Source organism: Chlorocebus sabaeus, chromosome 25, assembly GCF_047675955.1.
Source record: "Chlorocebus sabaeus isolate Y175 chromosome 25, mChlSab1.0.hap1, whole genome shotgun sequence".
NCBI lineage: Eukaryota > Metazoa > Chordata > Mammalia > Primates > Cercopithecidae > Chlorocebus > Chlorocebus sabaeus.
The window spans coordinates 68,678,209-68,698,677 of record NC_132928.1 but is presented as its reverse complement, the minus strand read 5'-3'; the positions used below and the strand labels follow the sequence as shown (position 1 = coordinate 68,698,677).

General features: G+C 39.1%; 1 protein-coding gene across 2 annotated transcripts in view; it reads right to left on the bottom strand.

Moving 5' to 3' along the window:
• Positions 1-20,469, bottom strand: part of COG2 (component of oligomeric golgi complex 2) — a 51,642-nt gene that overhangs the window by 20,154 nt on the left and 11,019 nt on the right. For both annotated transcript variants that reach the window (XM_007989766.3, XM_037986024.2), the window contains exons 2-8: positions 14,436-14,597; positions 13,246-13,311; positions 10,876-10,956; positions 9,527-9,630; positions 5,431-5,539; positions 4,681-4,860; positions 2,538-2,662 (exon numbers count right to left, since the gene is read on the bottom strand). In XM_007989766.3, the coding sequence (XP_007987957.3) occupies positions 2,538-2,662; positions 4,681-4,860; positions 5,431-5,539; positions 9,527-9,630; positions 10,876-10,956; positions 13,246-13,311; positions 14,436-14,597 (827 nt within the window). The remainder of the gene's footprint in view (positions 1-2,537; positions 2,663-4,680; positions 4,861-5,430; positions 5,540-9,526; positions 9,631-10,875; positions 10,957-13,245; positions 13,312-14,435; positions 14,598-20,469) is intronic.

Sequence of the window (20,469 nt, the reverse complement as noted above, 5' to 3'; positions counted from 1 at the left end):
GTTAGTAACGGTTAAATAAGAGAAATTCCTTAAGTCTTTCACGAACTCAAAGACCTGTAAACATACATTCTAGGCAAACACCATTTCACTAATCTGCCCACTTTGTTTCATACTCTGTATTCTATTCTATTTTAAGGTAATTTTTTAAAATGGCAAACAATTTAATAAATGTTCTTATTTTAGCAAAACTGGGAGTTTTGTAGCTAAGTTGCCATATCAAAATGGGACTTAACATTCTGGTAAGTATTAAAATAAATTTTTTAAAAGTTTTTGTAATTTTCCTGCTTAACAAAAATTATCAAGACAGATAAGTTATCAAGGAAGCTTTATTTCACTGTCTAAGAAGAGCTAGCAAATACTGTTATTATAGTTTCACCTAAGTATTGTTAAGAAATTACTGGTGGGGGTGGAGGGCCAGGAAGGGGAAAGAAGATGGCTGCCTCCCATATATCCAATTCCACACAACATATTATACACTGTCAAATAATAGTAAGAGCAGGCTCTGTTAAGGTATCTGGAGAAAGAAAGCGCAAAATTGAGGACTCCAAACTACAGATATACATAATATAATCACTACTAAATGACAACATTTCCTCGTTCCCAAAGTTAATGTCTAATGAAAGCCCCAAAGACAGAATGTAAAACCTGCAAAATTAACAGTAGACGGATTAGAAAAGCTCATCTGTATTCTCTGGAGGAGAAATCACGAATGTTTTGGTGTTGCCAGTTATAAAGCCCATGAAGGGTGGCACATGATAAAAGAAAAGAGGGACAAGGGAAGCACCAAGCTGGAAATCTGAAGCCAGGAGCCGAGCACGGGAAGGAAAGGGATACACAGAACCTGCAACACGGTGACGGGCTAGCAGCAGATGAAGATGATCTCGCAAGGTACAGTTCAGATTCCTCAAATCTCTAAGCCTTCTACGTGAATTCCCCCACACTAAAAACTGTGGAAAAGATCCCCTAAAGCTTTGAAGCTTGACATCTCTGGACCCAGACTGGCTCTGTCAAATCTAATGATTGATTGTTTCATATCTATGGCTTCATTTTACATCATGATTTCTACTATATTCTTATCCCCAAATCCAACTAAATCCTTATGATTACTAAACAAAAGTAGCAAAACTAGGCTTCATCTTAGGTGGTACAGAGGAAAGAGAGAGGGTACTGCAAATGCCAAGCAGCATATTAATTACCCCACATTTCTGCAAAGAACAAAAACTCAAGGCCAAAGATATTGTTTGCTCCATGAAAACAGAGACCTTATTTGCCTTTTGAGCAATAAACTTAGTTAATTCTTTCATTTTGCAAACACTAACTGGGCAACTGCTAGCTCTAAGACACTGTGTCAAGAGGCAGGGGAAGGTGTGAGCAGCAGAGAGGTGATCACAACGCAACATGGAAATCAGTACTCAGAAGACACAAAAGCAACACGTCCTGCAATCCACAGGACATGATGAATGCTGAACATTAGGACAAAGACTGTGTGTTGTTTTTTTTTTTTTTTTTTTAAAGACAGGGTTTTGTCATGTTGCCCAGGCTGGTCTTGAACTCCTGGCCTCAAGCGAATCGCCTGCCTTGGCCTCCCAAAGTGCTGGGATCACAGGTGTGAGCCACTACGCCCAGCCAAGGATGGTCTCTTGAAGGAGGTGGTATCTGAGCTGCAGATTCATGTGGAGAGGTGGTTTGACAGGAAAACGAAGGGCACAGGAAGGGCAAGGCAAGCAGAGGAAAAACGCAGAAGCACGTGAGTACAAGGGAGCTGGGGAAAGGCAGCTAGCACTGTGTGGCTGGAGCATCCAGGGATATGGAGGGAAAGTTCCATGGCAGAGAGAGTTCTACAGCGGAGAGCTACCAGGCAAGAACAAAAAGGGCCTCACGCCCTGCTTCAAGAAGCCTGGATCTTCCTCCACATGCACTGAGAAGCCACTAAGGATTTATGAAGAAATCTATGAATCGCAGATTTCTGGGTAAATGTGACAGTCAGAAGCTTAGAGGAGGAGAGACTGGAAGTAGGGAGACAGGGTGGGGAGATTCTATTATTGTGGACAGCAGATGACAAGGCGTGGACTGGGACAATGGCAATGGTGAAAGTAATGGGATATTTATGAAAGAGAATCAGGAAGTCTTGGAAACTGAACCAAGGGAGGAAAAATTGAAGATGAGTTCATACTTAGTATAAAACTTATTAAATTAAACTGAACTGACATCTATAGACAGATGATGACATATTAGAATCATGGAAGGAAAGCAATTCTGACCTCAAACTAAATTTAGGAAAAAGTGCAGAGAAGAAGAAAGGCTAGACTTTGGATTTGGAAATGTGGTCGTTAGTCTCAGCTTCATCTCAGTGTCCACATCTTTGAAATGAGGCTAATGCAACCTGCCTCACAATATCATGGGTAGAAACAATGAAATAACAAGATTCATAATGGATTCACTTCATACAAGACAGTCATCGTCTGTCGTGCACCTGCGCTTAGCAGGTGCGGTCACTGAAAGGGAGGTGGGGGTCCACACAGGGTCGTTGAAATTACCTGGAGATGGCACCTCCCGTGACTTCTCGAAGAAGGCGGCAATGGTGAGGAACAAACTCCAGGAGTTTATTATACATGACTTGAAGGCCACTGGGATGAGATTCAACAAACTGCTCTATAATCACCTATTAAAAGAGTATCATTTTTTTAAAAAAGCATTTTAAAGGGAAGTACAAACTATATATTTCAGAGAAAACAATAAAGAAAACTTTACAAATCTGCTTCCTCATGCTCACCCTCCTCCCTGTGACATATTTTCTAAACAGTGAAGTAAATAACAGGTCACATTCAAAACTAGTTCCTCGGATTAGGCTGCACAGTTACGACTGTTGGGAAGACATGGGCTGATAAACCATGCACTCTCATCTGCTTCCCTGTGACTATGAAAATAAAGTAACACCTTTTAAAAAAAAGATTTAAAGCACAGCACACGATTCTCCACTACAACTCCTCACTGTCTTCATCCTGGCCTTTTCTTCTACCATCATGCAGATTAGCGAAGGGTTTGAGGCAGAGAAAGATAGAAAATATATTAGTTTATTATTTTATTTTTTGTGATAAAATTGGGAGTCAGGAATGATATGACAAGATAAGCTGAGTTTAAATAAAACAGAATGTGGCTACTGAATTTAATATGCCACTGAAAGTTCAAATATTTCTTTAATTTAGCATACTATATTCAGTTCAGTGAAAAAGGAATAGATGAGTGACTAAAATATTTTCATTGGTTGGGCACGGTGGCTCATGCCTGTAATTCCAGCACTTTGGGAGACCAAGGCAGGCAGATCACTTGAGCTTAGGAGTTCAAGATCAGTTTGGACAACATGGCAAAACCTTGTCTCTACAAAAAATACAAAAAAAAACCATTAGCCAGGCATGGTGGTGTGTACCTCTAGTTCCAGCTACTTGGGAGGCTGAGGTGGGAGGACTGCTTAAGCCCAGGAAGTTGAGGCTACAGTGAGCCATGATCATGCCACTGCACTCCAGCCTGGGTGACAGAGTGAGACCCTGTCCCCTAACCCACACACACATAAATTTTTCACTTATTGACAAAGAAATAATGTATGTAATTTTTTCACCCCCATAGAGACAGCTATGGAATATAACAGGATATAAACAGAGAGAACTGAAAGATCATTTATTTTTAGTAATCTTAACAAGGCCAAAATAATTATTAAAATTAGTCCCTAAATTTCACTTTTATCATTGGGAGTCTCAACTCTCCACTTTAAAAAATAAAAGACTTTCACCCTGAAATCACGTGAGTATAATCTTTGTATTTACTAACAACAGTCAGAACATTCACACTGACAGGACACTGGAGGCAAGTCCCCAAACACTGAGGATGGGCTCAGTGACTTCTCTCAGTCTGAAGCAGACGAAGCTGCTGTTTTTGTATGTCAGAAACTGCTGAGTATCAGCAACTTTATATAGCACAGTCTATACTCTGGCTGCTCAGAAGCGGGATATACTTACTTCCTATATTTTAACTATATCCTAATAGGTGAAGGATATTGCATAGCCGAGTTCTAGATTTAAGGTATTACTCAGCTAATTTGTCATAAAAGCCCTTGATCTTTGAATATTCCTCTTCTCACCTTCCCGGTCCAGCAAACTCCTCCGTATTTTTCAAGACTTGGGCCAAATGTCATTTATTCCCTGAAGACTTGAGGGTGCCACTGTCTACCCCACTCACACACCTTTCCACGCTCACAGCACTCTCTGCACCTTCCTCGTACACTGCAGTGTTGTCACTGCTTAACTGTCCACCCTGCTTAGTCCACCCATAAGACCAGTGGTTTGAAAACATTCTTTTAACAACTACTGAGGAACAATTGCCTGCCATAAAATTGACCTAAAAACACGTGGATGCACACCTTCTCCCTAGGTGAGAATGTCGCCCTTGAAGCCTGAGCCACAGCACTGCTAGGACACCTGAGAGGGCACGCCCAATTCCTGGCATTGTAACATTACTTCCCAACTGTAACCCACGGAGACCAAGCCTTCCTTACAGCTGGTACTGTAGGAACTGAGAATCTTTTCAGAAAGATCTCTGTTCTCTCTTCTTATCTTCCTTACACCCAGTAAAGAGTCAAAGACAGAGCAGAAGCTCGTGAATGTTTGTTGAAGGAGGTGCACAGACCTCGTCTATGTATGGTTTCACCAATACTTGGCCAACTAAGGCCTCCGCGTCCCGTGTCTTGTCAATCGTGGCGTAAGTCCGCAAGCAGTGCCGTATTATGTCGACATCAGACGTCTGAAGGCCTTCTAATAGGAGGCCTTCCAGTGACTGCTGTAACATGGCTGTAATGCCAGCTATACGCTGCAAGAAAAGGTGGGTAAGTAAAAAAAGCTCTAGTTGGAGCAGTTTCTGAAACTGCAAATAGACACACAACAAGCCTCTTACACCAATAGATGATGACATATATAAAATCAAAATAATAACTTTTCCTGGAGATAACAATGAACCCCTCCACCCCAATCTCTTTATAAGCAAATTTCCGCTTCATCAAAGAAGAATTTAGACAGAATTACAGAATGAGAAAAAAATTATCTTCCTCTTAAGCTACAGAGTCAATCTTTAGGAAACATCATGGATTTAAAATCCAATTAAGAGCTTTGGATAAATTAATTGTCTACATCATATAATATGTCCAATTCCATGAAATTCAGAATTAATTTTACTCTTATCATCTGGAAAATGTGACTGAGTCTTTACACAAAATCTATAATGTGTGACACTTAGGAAGCTGGGGCCCAGAAAATTAAAAATTGAAAAAAAAAATGGAAGGCTAAGTTCAAAACCCTTAGATCAACAATATTACTAATTTAAACCAGAATTATTTAGCAAGTTCCTAAACACCAAACTGTGGAAATCCAAAACAACACTTACCGGTCTTACTTTATCCAAAAGAGGCATGCCTTTGCTTTGAACAGCATGAAACTGTAACTGATTAAATTCTGTGGCAATTCTCTCCAAAATTTGTCCAGTCAAAAGAGGGCTAGTAGAGAAAACAATTACAGAAGTATAATCCCTAAGGTCTCTATTTCCACAAGAATACATCACACACCTGGCAGTGAGAGGCTTTCACACCCACTATATTTTGACTTTTGTCAAAGTGTTTTACATGGCCACCTTGTTACAAGGTGAAAGCTAAAGAGTCTTTTGTGCCATCAGTCAATGTTCCCCAGGAGCCATATGCACAGCATGTTCTAAGTGCACTGGGGAATCTGTTGAGTACAAGCTGCTTCTGGGCCTGGCCTTGACCCACAGGGACCAGACAGCAGCAGGGCTGGCCAGGCCTGTGTGCATGCAATTACATGTTTCTGCCACTGACTCCAAGCCCTCCCATTCATAACCTTCTTCTTTAGCTTCAACCTCCCTTCTTCTTCCCTCTTCCCCCCTCCCCCTTTCCCCTCTCCCTCCTTATCGTTTCTTTCTCTTTCCATCCCATTTCTTATAGCTGGATCCTTTCTACTTCTCTGCTTGCCTCACTCCCCTTGCTAAAATACCTCTAAATATTTTAAAATACCAAATACATTTGTCTCCTCAATAAATGACACTGACCCTCCAGCAGCAATAAATATCTCAAAATATCTTATTTTAAATTTAAATAGTAATGACTTACTTTAAAATTACATTTACCAAACAGCAACAGCTGTCAACCTATATGCTCTGGGTCCTAGTGACAGGGCATTCTTTACATATCTGGCACAAAATATAATAAATGTACTTTTCCCCCCCAAACATATTATCAAGTGTCAATATCACTCAAAAAGAAGTAAAATAGCAGAGGAGAAGTATAAAGGTATAATCACCCGCTGTGTATACTGAGGCATCCTGTGTATACTGATGGCTCATCAGTGAGTGAGGAAAAATGCCCATATCATAAGGACACAGAAAATGCTGCACTGAGAGCATCAGTGGTCTACCCAGTTCTGTATTTATAGCATCCAAACTAGTTTAGAGGAACAGGAGCTACCCAGTGTGACCAACCAAAAACGTTAACTCTTTCTTGAATATCCCTAACTCTTTCCTGAATAATCTCGTGTGAATTGATTATTTATAAATTATCTGAATGTTTCTTGGCTTAACAAGCATGGTATATCTACTATTCAGTAATATTGCCCTGGTTTTACCTTCTCTACAGCTCAGATTTGCAGATCTGAATTTAAGAAAAGCTCCTCAAAGATGATTCAGAGCAAGGAAGAGTGCAGTGTCTATTATACTGAATATAACATATTGAATATAATATAATAATATAAGAGTATGTCTAGAAACAGACATCACTGAGGTAATCAGAAGCCCGTTCCCCACTAGTGGGGGACGTTTGGTATCTTTTCTTAGGTACCTACTAGTTCCAGACACTGTGGGTGTAAAGATGTCAGGGACCTTATAGACTGATGGAGAAGGCATGCAAGTCAATCAACAGTTCCAGTCTCAACTGTAAGTTGTCTGGTGGATGACCCGGAGGCCTGATGAATGCATGGAGATGGAGCATCTAAACCTGAAAGGTCAGGGACGACTTCCTAAAAGAGGTGGTCTTGTAAGTGAGCTTTATGGAAGGGAACTCTTGCAGTGTCTTGTTTATACTTTCTCTCACAGAACTGAGTGAGACAGGTTTAAAGAAAGTGGAAGGGATCAACAGTATCCCATACAAGAGACAAGAATAAATTTTTACATAACAAATCTATATCGTTTTATAACCTGCTTTTTTTCCACTTAGCATAGTATTCTGAACCTTTCCATACTTTAAGCATGTTTTGGGCTAGATTTGGATGGAATAAAGAGAAATCAGGCACGTGAAAAGGAGGTGGAAGTTAAAGGAAGGGCTTTTAGTATAATAAATGGCCATACATAGTAAAATTAAGGAAGCATAAGTCAGCAATGTTCAGGGCAGTCAGGGAACCACAAGTAGTTCCGAATAGCTTTAGTGAAGAATACAGAAGTGGCAAGGAGCAGCTTAGGAGTTTAAGATTTACCCTAAAAACACTAGGAAACCATTGTTTCCCAATCACATAGTAAGATGTGATTAGACAAATCTGAAAGATCCATTTGACAGCTACAGAGTTAGTTGTCCTAGAGAAAATGAGAGGTCAGTCAGGAGGCCACTGCCTGAAACGAGGCAATGGGAGAACTGAGAGGGAGAGGCAGACATCTCTCAATCTCAGAGATGCTAGAGCAGCAGACTCTCCAGGGCTTGCCTAGTGAATGAAAGAAGATGAAGGGAAAAAAAGGAGACAATGACTCCCCCAAGATGTCTAGCCTGGTTAGTGAAGGAAATAAAGGCGCTGTTTCCTAAGACAAGGAATCAAAGGGAGGAGTAAAATGTTTTTGCTGGCGGAGGCAGGGAAAGAAGATGAGAGCTCAGTTTTCAACATGATGAATGTGAAGTGCCTGTAGAACGTCCACTAGACTCCCCGCAGTCATCAGACTGATGAGTCTGAGAACTACAGAAGTTCGTCTGCAGACAAAGAGATCAGCATCCAGGAGGCCACTAAAACTATGGGGTTGGATGAGGTTACCCAGAAAGTGCTGATCAAGAGCACAGGGCCAAGAACAGTGCCCTGGAGAAAGCTGGCATGAAAAAGGGCAGTGGAGTCCATCAAAGGAACAGAATAGGAATAAGGAAGGAGGAAAAGAAAACGGGGAAGCAGGTATCACAGATGCCGGGTGAGGACACAGTTGGGAGTGGCTGTCAACGCTGTTGAGTGGAAAACAGAAGCAGAGCAGTTAGTTGAACAGGGCTCCACTGGTTCTCTCAGAACTGACACTGACGGGGACTCTGATGAGTGCAGATGAAGGGGAACAGAAGGGACAGAAGCACAAGTACTACAGGCTGAAGAAAAAAGATGGCAGCCATTGACCACTTATTTACACATCTCGATCAGGAAAGAAAGTAGAGTCCTAGGACATGAGAATTATTTCCTTTTCAGATGCCTCATCTCCCCATCTATAAATGAGAGATACAGAGCATACTGTTTCTACAGTCTCTCCAAATCTAAAATTCTGAAATCCTAAATTTAAGAATTTAAGGATCCTAAATCCTAAAATTAAGAAATCCAACTTGTCTTGATAGTATGATCAGGACTTTGAACTGCAGGTATATTCCATTTGGTCCTGGTTGGTTTTCCTGTAGCTTATCCCATATTAGTCAAGGAAAAATATGATGGCTATCAACATGGCTTTCAGAGATGCTTGCGTTAGGCCCGAACTAGACATGTATGAGGGTCTACTCTATGGCTACCAATCCTGCAAGTGAAGTTCCTATTAGCCTTATATGAGAGATGACAATACCAAGACACAGAGTGAAGTAACCTGACTCAAGCTACCCAGCTGGTATAAGCAACATAAGCCCATGCTCTTTCCACTGCACCATGGGGCTTCCCATTCGTGTTCATAATGATCCATTCAATTCATTTTCTGAGTCACTCAGCAACCTGACTGATTTTAAATTCAGTGTGGGAAGACAATAAGACACTACAGTATAACAAAGGAAACCGTCATCTTTTGTTTATTTCATCAGCTTTTTCTTTGCTGTTTATAAATTTCAGTGAAATGTGTCCTGTACTGTTTCTTAATGATATAACACTCGTGCATTTTGAACCTCAAGATACATCAACTGGAATACTCTGGGCCTGTCTAAATAATCTAAGATGACTGCTATTCCACACCTTGAAAGTCAATAGGGATTTTACTAGTCCATGGGTAAGGCAATTTCAATAATAAAAACCTTCCACAGAAAGTACACGTTCTCTGACTCCCTGAAAGGTGCCGTGTTGGAACAGTGGCCTACGACCATCAAGACTATATAATAACATGTATAAGCTTTACCATTTCATGCACTCTGCTTTGCTTGAGCTACATTTAAAAACACTAAGCCACAGACTGGGATTTTCTTCTTTATCTGAAATGAGTTCTAACTAAAAAAATTTTTACCCTGGATGTAAAGTATTAATTTATGAGTTATTTAGTAAAAAATACTTACCTGCTTGCTTCTAGTGCAGATGTTTCTTTAGAACTTTGAGAGTTTAAGATTTTTTCAATTTTCTCAACTGATCGAATAACTTGTATAAGCCTCAATACACACATCTATAAATAAAAATTAAGAATAAAGCTATTGTCATGTTTAATCTTAATTATCTTATTTTGTCATCCTAAGTGCAGGAAAATACAAAGTCAAAAGTCAGTGTAAAATTACCTATAGCATTCTACATTTTTAGCATTTCTACATAACACTAAATTCCCAAGAATGCAAATCTTTTGGCTTTCTAGAACAAACATATTTCAACATTGTATCACAATTTTAGAATTTAAAAAAACTTATTTTTTTTGGTTTCTTATATTATATCCTTATTCCCTCCTTCTTTTCCCCATCTTTTTTAGGACAGGGTCTCGCTCTATCACCCAGGCTGGAGTGCAGTGCTGTGATCTTGGCTCACTGCAGCCTCAACTTCCCAGGCTCAAGTGATCCTCCCACCTCAGCCTCCCAAGTAGCTACGACTACAGGCACACACCACCACATCTGGCTGTTTTGTATTATTTGTAAAGACAGGGTTTTGCTATGTTGCCCAGGCTGTTCTCAAAGTCCTGAGCTCAAGCGATCTGCCTGCCTCAGTCTCTCAAACTGCTGAGATTATAGGTGTGAGCCATTACACCTGGCCTCTTTTCCCCATCTTAAATAAACCTTTATTTTGGTACTACATTTATGTTCTTAAGATCCTTTTTTCATGTTTTTAGTTTCCAATCATATTTGTCCTCTTCATTTACATGTGCATGATATACCGATAAACCTAAGTGCCAATTTATTAAAGACATTTATTACACAAGGCAGATATTATTATCAGGGAACATTATAAAAACTCATTGTTAAAATAACAAAAATAAAGTCATTCATTAAATACATAGTTACAAAGCATCTATCATGAACCAAGACATTCTTCTATACATTGGGAATATAAGTGGATAAAACAGGCAAAAATCCCCTCTCTCATGAAGTGGACAATCTTTTCCAGCAATGCACTACATTTTTGAATCTTTGGACAAAAGCTGAGACGGGATCTAAAGGAGAGTTAAACAGAAGATCTCTAAAATTGGCTTCTCTCCCTTGAGATTTTAAAAAGTGTGCTTGGGTACTAAAGTTATCAAAAGAAAAATAAATACACAAATACATCTAATAAATACATTTAGAAGACACTTTAATATAAACAGAGAGACATCACGCTCCTCTCTGCAAAGGTATCAAGAAGAGTAAATCACACCGTATGCCTGAAAGTGCTTGTTACTACAAGGTGCTACAGTGAATCAATGCTTTAATATTATAATATTTGAGTATACCTTTTTTTTCCTAATGTCCTCTTGTTTAGACACTCGTTCATCAACTGCCCGAATTCCTTCACTGACAGATGATCTAAGGCTCTTAAAAGAAGAAAAAAAAAAAAGTACTGCAGAAATTGTTTCATAACATTATGAAATTTACACATTTAATTCAATTCCACAGGACTTAACACCTACAGGCCAGTATTACACAGATATTGACAAATTACAAAATATTAGACACAATTGCTGTTTTTGTCTCAAGATTTAGGGGGAAAATGACATATAAAGCCAAGGTCATGCAGGATCGGCTGCCGAAAGAAAATTAATATATATACAACGAGCATCACAGGTGGTCAGGGTAAAGAAAGGATAACCTGAGTCAAAGTATAAGGGTGTCTGGTGGAGGAGATGAGACTTGAGGTAGATTCTAAAAATTTGTGGATGCTGACAAGCATAGAGAGAAGATTATCAGAAGACAAGGCAGGAAGATAGAACAGTTATGACATACTTCAGAACCAGTGAGGAATACATCCAGGGGTAACTGCAGGCTTCAATTTGGGCAAAAGTAGGAATAAAACAGGAAGGGTTAATTCAAGAGGGCTATGACCAGATAATACCTTTAGACTAGATTCTACACATTTTAAGTACTAATATATCACGAAAAAGTTGTTTTGGGAAAATTCAGAATCAAGAAGTCAAGAACAGGAGGCAAGGAAAAGGGAGAGGTAATAGGTGAAGAAACATGTCTAGAAGCTAATGAATTAATCAGAAATTAGGGTCAAAATGAAAGTAATGGAAAAACTAGAATAAACTAGAGAAATCACAAAAATTCTATAGAAAAGTGAATTCATTCATCCCACAAATGTTATGAAATACCTATTAAATGTCAGCTATTGTGCAAGCCAATGAGGATGCAATGGTGAAAAAGATAGAAATAGTCTCATTTCTCAATGACTGCAGAATCTCACAGAGTAGCTTCATGAGTTGGAGGTCAAAAAGGAAGAACAGGTCTATTGCTAAACCAATCAGGAAAAAGATGGCTATAGAGACAGCTGTGGAAAGAGGGAGAGCATATGGTGCTGGCAGGTGGCAAGGTAAAGACTAGAGCCTGCAGGTGAGAGAGCAGTCAACAATGACAGAGCAGAATTCAGGAAAGTGAATCCACCTCCATGGGAGGCAATTTGGAGAGGACAGGAGAGGAGAGGAGAAGGCTGAGGACTGAGGCTCGGAAAACACCCCATCTCCAAGGCTGGGGGTAGGAAGAGGTACACTGAAAAGAAGGCAGGAGAGCCACCCAAGAGCCATGTAAAAGCCACCCAGAGTGTGGAATCCAACAGTGGATCACAAAAACAATTTCCCTTCCATGCCAAGAAGAAGTACTTTAAAAGCTTTTTGAAAAAATCAAACAAGACACAAACATCTGAAAATATTTGCTAGTTCAAGGCACAACTCGAGACCTCTCTTTTAAGAATTATTTCTTACCTGCCATTCCTATGGACTTCTAAACACTGACATTGCTATTATTCTGCCTTTTTTTTTTCAGCACTACACATGCACTGAATGTTTATGTATGTCACCTACTGTGAGCCTACTATGTGCCAGGGACTGTTTTAGAGGCTAAGTGCATAAGGCTACACAAGCTGCGCATGATCTAGTGGTGACATACACAGGTAATAATGGTGCAATGAACCAAGTTTATGACAGCTCCTCAAGGCTAAGACAGCATGGAAGTCACGGTGCCTGACACAGACTGTGGGGTGGACCAGCAGGGACAGGACAGGGTAGCACACTTTTCTGTTGAAAATGATGCTAAAACTCCCTTCTCTACTGTTCATCCGGATGGAGTCCCTGTCTCCAATGGCTTAGACATGGGAGTCCCAACTCACAGCAGACATTATCTCATAGGAACATTAAAATAAATACAATTAGTTATTACATTAATTGTATATTATCCTTCAGTTACATTAGGGTTTAAAGAGATTCTGTAGATAGTCTAGGAACCTAACAATATATAAAATATTATTTGAGAAAATATTTGTAAAACTATAAATGTTTAAAATAGAAGCTATTCTTAAATTAGTGACTACCTACATATGAGTGAGCTGACGGTAACAAGTTGAGTTTTCAAACAGCCTTCTCCTCCCCCAACATTTTAAAGCTATCTACTCCAAGAATCTGTCATCTTCAAATCAAACATAAATTTTTTTGGTTACAGTATCACACGCAAAAAAAAAACAGAATGATTTACAACTTTTCCGAGGGTATTATAATTACTAAACATTCAAAAAACAAAAAACAACAATCTAACAGATTAAAGGAATTCTTTTTTGGAGGGGCAAACAAGCATATCTTTATGGTAAACTGTTTAATGTTATTTGGGAAACTTACCAGAACCTCTTCTCGTAATTGTCCCAAAGGCACAGAAAGCTGGTTGAGGGCTTTGTCCATGCCAACCTAAAGGCAGAGATCATGTTGGCACACACACTTCACAATCAAGAGTAATAGCTAAGTATCTATTTAATGATCAATGCAGTGCTAGACTTCTGTTATTCCTTCTGTACAACAAAACGAAAACCATATATTGCTAAGTAACTAAATAACATGTTATTTTACAATAAATATTGTTGATAGAATGTGAAAAAACCTTTGATGTACATGAAAACTATAAAAATAAAAGAAGTCATAATAAATAAAAGCTTTCTTAGGCACAATTTGCCTCTGAATAAAATATTTTAATGAATTTGAGAAATTTTAACTGGAGATAAAGAGCTATCCGTCTGTAATTTACAATATTCAACCAGCTGATGTGAAAGTCTCAAGGACTCTATCTGTCCTAACCATTATAACCCTTGAGAAAAATCCAAATGAAATAGAATGGAAATAAAAATTTCTAGGTTTCTAATCCCACTACAACATTTATCTTAGATGTACATTTCCCAAATGCAAATATGGCTCATTAATTTTAATGCTTCTTAAAATTTCCATGGAGATGGTTACTTTCTGTACTTCTTTGGAGAGACTTTTCAAAGTAAAATAAAATAGGAATAGGATGACCAAAAGGCAAACTTTGGGAGTATTAAAACATAAGCACTTCTAACCTACTTTTATAAACAGCTGATAGCTCATGGCAAACTATTCTTACATTTTATAAAACCAAGCCTCCTAAAGATCAATATTGGCCAATGTTCTCTGAATCTAGCTCTGGCTAGCATATGTATCTGAAAGTCAATTAAACATTTCCTTAAGAAAAGCTGATATTTGCTCTTGCAAATTGGTCTAAACCAGAGAGATTTCACAGTAATCAGCAGCTAACAAAAACAACCACTCTGCTATTACTAGTCTTTGCTTTTTAATAATATCAAATTCAAAAAATATTCAATTTAGAATAGTCTTAAGTAAAAAAGTAAAATTGTATATCAAGAAAGTTGGTTATTTTATTGATGAGATTAGTGATCTCTTCAAATTTCTGTGAGGACATCAACGAAAAGGTTTCTAAAAACACACAACACTTCTAAGAACAAGTATGAGTGAGAAAGAAATTGTATGTGTGTAAATGGGACCGTGGATTTAAAGTTTACCAGGTTTGTTGAAAGATTGACAAAATCTGCATAATCCTTGTTGATGAGTTCCACCATGGCTGTTTTAAGAAGTTTATAGTAGAGCTCTAGGTCGTCTCTCAGTTCTTCCAGCTGGACCCGCTTCCTACAGTCAGACACAAAATGATCGACATCGAAATTTTCCTGAAAAATAAAACCGGAGAAGAAAAACTATGGCAATGACATCACAGTGACATATACAAATGAAATGGAAGAAAGAGTAAGAAAGCCCATTCCCTTCATTTACAAGGCCATGCTGCTGCAGGAAGAAAGTGTCTTCATGCATGAAAGTATGAAGGTGTTTGTCCGCTTTATAAAGGTGCCAAGAAGGGTGGCCCCTGACGGACAACATCCTCTCCTTTTGCCTAAAATTCTAAAAGTGAACTTCTTTTTCAAAACAACACAATTCAATCAGGTTCTTCTCAAAACAGAAACGTTTCCCCTTAATTTTAAAGTAACAAATGTTCAATGTGAAACTTTCAAACAACAAAGAATTACACTAAAAATCTCCATCAGAGTAAAAAAAAAAAATCACCCAAATTCTCATGCTGTAGAGATAAGCACTATTTTTTTCTCTACCTAACACTGTGATTCACATCCTTCCAGATGTTTCTCTATGTGTCACATGCACACACAGAATCTTAATATTCATGCTGTATGTAAACTGCTTTTCCCCATATAACAATATAACTTGGATGTCTTTTCATAATCCATATAAATTTGCGTTCATGTTTTATATGGATGTTGAGTATTCCACCAAACAAGAAGTTCAGGAGCTTGCGAAGCACACTGCAGCTCAGCAAGGCCGCGGTGGCCAGACTGCCAGATTTCTCCTCTCTGGGCAGGCCATCGCTGAAAGAAAGGCAGCAGCCCCAGTCAGGGACTTACAGGTAAAACCCCCATCTCCCTGGGACAGAGCACCTGGGGGAAGGGGTGGCTGTGGGCACAGCTTCAGCAGACTTAAACGTCCCTGCCTGATGGCTCTGAAGAGAGCAGTGGACCTCCCAGCACAGCGTATGAGCTCTGGTAAGGGTCAGACTGCCTCCTCAAGTGGGTCCCTGACCTCCGTGCATCCTGATTGGGAGACACCTCCCAGTATGGGCCGACAGACACTTCATACAGGAGAGCTCTAGCTGGCATCGGGCAGGTGCCCCTCTGGGATGAAACTTCCAGAGGAAAGAACAGGCAGCAATCTTTGCTGTTCTGCAGCCTCCACTGATGAAATCCAGGCAAACAGGGTCTGGAGTGGACCTCCAACAAATTCCAGCAGACCTACAGCAGAGGGGCCTGACTGTCAGAAGGAAAACTAACAAACAGAAAGGAATAGCACGTCCACTCAAAGACTCCATTCAAAGGTCACCAACATCAAAGTCCAAAGGTAGATGAATCCACAAAGATGGGGAGAAACCAGTACAAAAACGCTGAAAATTCCAAAAACCAGAACACCACTTCTCCTCCAAAGGATCACAACTCCTTGCCAGCAAGGGAACAAAATTGGATGGAGAATGAGTTTGATGAACTGACAGAAGTAGGCTTTGGAAGGTGGGTAATAATTCCTCCAAGCTAAAGGAGCATGTTCTAACCCAATGCAAGGAAGCTAAGAACTTTGAAAAAAGGTTAGACGAATTGCTAATTAGAATAACCAGTTTGGAGAAGACTATAAATGACCTGACGGAGCTGAAAAACACACCATGAGAACTTTGTGAAGCACACACAAGTATCAACAGCTGAATCAATCAAGCAGAAGAAAGGCTATCAGAGACTGAAGACCAACTTAATGAAATGAAGTGAGAAGACAAGATTAGAGAAAAAAGAAAAAAAAGGAAAGAATAAAGCCTCCAAGAAACATGGAGTAGATGAAAAGACCAAATCTGCATTCGACTGGTGTACCTGAAAGTGATAGGGAAAATGGAACCAAGTTGGAAAACATTCTGCAGGATATTATCCAGGAGAATTTCCCCAACCTAGCAAGATAGGCCAACATTCAAATTCAGGAAATATAGAAAACACCACAAAGATACTCCTCGAGAAGAGTAACCCCAAGACACATTATCGTCAGATTCACCAAGGCCGAAATGAAGGAAAAAATGTTAAAGGCAGACAGAGAGAAAGGCTGAGTTACCCACAAAGGGAAGCCCATCAGAATAACAGCAGATCTCTCTGCAGAAACCCTATAAGCCAGAAGAGACTAGGGGTCAATATTCAACATTCTTAAAGAAAACAATTTTCAACCCAGAATTTCATATCCAACCAAACTAAGCTTCATAAGCAAAGGAGAAATAAAGTCCTTTACAAACAAGCAAATGCTGAGAGATTTTGTCACCACCAGGTCCTGCCTTACAAGAGCTCTAGAAAGAAGCACTAAACATAGAAGGGAAAAACTGGTACCAGCCACTGCAAAAACATACCAAATTGTAAAGACCATCGACACTATGAAGAAACTGCGTTAACTAACGGGCAAAATAATGACAGGGTCAAATTCACACATAACAATATTAACCTTAAATGTAAACGTACTAAATGCCCCAATTAAAAGACACAGACTGGCAAATTGGATAAAGAGTCAAGACCCATCGGTGTGCTATATTTAGGAGACCCATCCACGTGCAAAGACACACACAGGCTCAAAATACAGGGATGGAGGAATATTTACCAAGCAAATGGAAAGCAAAAAGAAGCAGGAGTTGCAGTCCTAATCCAAAACATACTTTACACTAACAAAGATCAAAAGAGACAAAGAAGGGCATTACATAATGGTAAAGGAATCAATGCAACAAAAGCTAATTATTCTAAATATAGACGCACCCAATACAGGAGCACCCGGACTCATAAAGCAAGTTCTCAGAGACCTACAAACAGACTTAGACTCCCACACAATAATAGTGGGAGATTTTAACATGCCACTGTCAATATTAGACAGATTAACAAAACAGAAAATTAACAAGGATATTCAGGACTTGAACTCAGTTCTGGATCAAGATGACCTAATAGACATCTACAGAACTCTCCACCCCAAATCAACAGAATATACATTCTTCTCAGCAGTGCACTGTACTTATTATAAAATTGGCCACGTAACTGGAAGTGAAACACTCCTCAGCAAATGCAAAAGAATAAAAATCATAACAGACTCTCAGACCACAGTGCAATCAAATTAGAACTCAGGATTAAGAAACTCACTCAAAATGCACAACTACATGGAAACTGAACAACCTGCTCCAGAATAACTACTGGTAAATAATGAAATGAAGGCAGAAATAAAGATGTTCTTTGAAACCAATGAGAATGAAGACACAACATACCAGAATCTCTGGGACACATTTAAAGCAGTGTGTAGAGGGAGCTTTATAGCACTAAATGCCCACAAGAGAGAGCAGGAAAGATCTAAAATTGACACCCTAACATCAAAATTAAAAGAACTGGAGAAGCAACAGCAAACAAATTCAAAAGCTAGCAGAAGACAAGAAATAACTAAGATCAGAGCAGAACTGAAGGAGATAGAGACACAAAAAATTCTTCAAAAAAAATCAATGAACCAATGAAACCAGGAGCTGGTTTTTTGAAAAGATCAACAAAATAGATAGACCTCTAGCCAGACCAATAAATAAGAAAAGAGAGAAGACTCAAATAGACGCAATAAAAAATGATAAAGGGGATATTACCCCCAATCCCACAGAAATGCAGACTACCATTAGAGAATACTATAAACACCTCTAGGCGAAAAAACTAGAAAATCTAGAAGAAGTGGATAAATTCCTGGACACACACACCCTCCCAAGGCTAAACCAGGAAGAAGTCGAATCCCTGAATAGACCAATAACAAGTTCTGAAATTGAGGCAGCAATTAATAGCATACCAACCAAAAAAAGTCCAGGACCAGATGGATTAACAGCTGAATTCCACCAGAGGTACAAAGAGGAGCTGGTACCATTCCTTCTGAAACTATTCCAAACAACAGAAAAAGAGGGAATCCTCCCTAACTCATTTTATGAGGCCAGCATCATCCTGATACCAAAACCTGGCAGAAACACAACAAAAAAAGAAAATTTCAGGCCAATATTTTTGATGAACATCAATGCAAAAATCCTCAATAAAATACTGGCAAACCGAATCCAGCAGCACATCAAAAAGCTTATCCACCACAATCAAGTTGGCTTCATCCCTGGGATGTAAGGCTGGTTCAACATACGCAAATCAATAAACGTAAACCATCACATAAACAGAACTAATGACAAAAACCAAAACATTATGTCAATAGATGCAGAAAAGGCCTTTGTCAAAATTCAACACCCCGTTGTGCTAAAAACTCTCAATAAACTAGGTATTGATGGAACATATCTCAAAATAATGAGAGCTATTTATGATAAACCCACCATCAATATCATACTGAATGGGCAAAAACTGGAAGCACTCCCTTTGAAAACTGGCACAAGACAAGGATGTCCTCTCTCATCACTTCTATTCAACATAGTATTGGATGTCCTGGCCAGGGTAATCAGGCAAGAGAAAGAAATAAAGGGTATTCAAATAGGAAAAGAGGAAGTCAAATTGTCTCTGTTTGCAGATGACATGATTGTAAATTTAGAAAACCCCATCGTCTCAGCCTAAAATCTCCTTAAGCTGATAAGCAACTTCAGCAAAGTCTCAGGATACAAAATCAATGTGCAAAAATCACAAGCATTCCAATACACCAATAACAGACAGAGAGCCAAATCCTGAGTGAACTCCCATTCACAACTGCTACTAAGATAATAAAATACCTAGGAATACAACCTACAGGGGATGTGAAAGACTTCTTCAAGAACTACAAACTGCTGCTGAAAGAAATAAGAGAGGACACAAACAAATGGAAAAACATTCCATGTTCATGGATAGGAAGAATCAGTATCGTGAAAACGGCCATACTGCCCAAAGTAATTTACAGATTCGATGCTATCCCCATCAAGCTACCATTGACTTTTTTCACAGAATTGGAAAAAACTCATCTCAAAGAAGAGCCCGCATAGCCAAGACAACCCTAAGCAAAAAGAACAAAGCTGGAGGCATCACACTACCTGACTTCAAACTATACTACAAGGCTACAGTAACCAAAATAGTATGGTATTGGTACCAAAACAGATATATATATACCACTGGAACAGAACAGAGGCCTCAGAAATAACACCACACATCTACAATCATCTGATCTTTGACAAACCTGACACAAGCAATGGAGAAAAGATTCCCTATTTAATAAATGCTGTTGGGAAAACTGGCTAGCCATATGCAGAAAACTGAAACTGGACCCCTTCCTTACACCTTATACAAAAATCAACTTAAGATGGATTAAAGACTTAAACATAAGACCTAAAACCATAAAAATCCTAGAAGAAAACCTAGGCAATACCATTCAGGACATAGGCATGGGCAGACTTCATGTTCAAAACACCAAAAGCAATGGCAGCAAAAGCCAAAACTGACAAATGGAATCTAATTAAACTAAAGAGCTTCTGCACAGCAAAAGAAACTATCATCAGAATGAACAGGCAACCTACAGAATGGGAGAAAATTTTTGCTATCTATCCATCTGACAAAGGGCTAATATCCAGAGTCTACAAAGAACTTAAACATACAAGAAAATTGAATCTCCAATACAAGAGTTCATGAGAGGAGACCTTTAAGAAGTGGTCATGAGGGCTCTGTCCTCATGAATGTATTCAAGCTGTTACCATGCAAGTGGATTCATTTTTGAGAGAGGGTTATAAAAGTGAGTTCAGCCCTCTCTTGTTCTTGCATGCTCCTCCTATCCAACCTCTGCCACGTGATGCTCTACACCCCATTTTGACACAGCAAGAAAGCCTTCACCAGATTCGGCCTCTTGACTTGAACTTCCCAACCTCCAAAAATATGAGCCACATAAACTTCTATAGTTTATAAATTATCCAGTCCCAAGTATTCTGTTTTAGCAACACAAAATTAGACACTCACTAATATGGAGTGTCTTCCTAGAATCTAAAGTCAAACTCTGGCTGGGCAC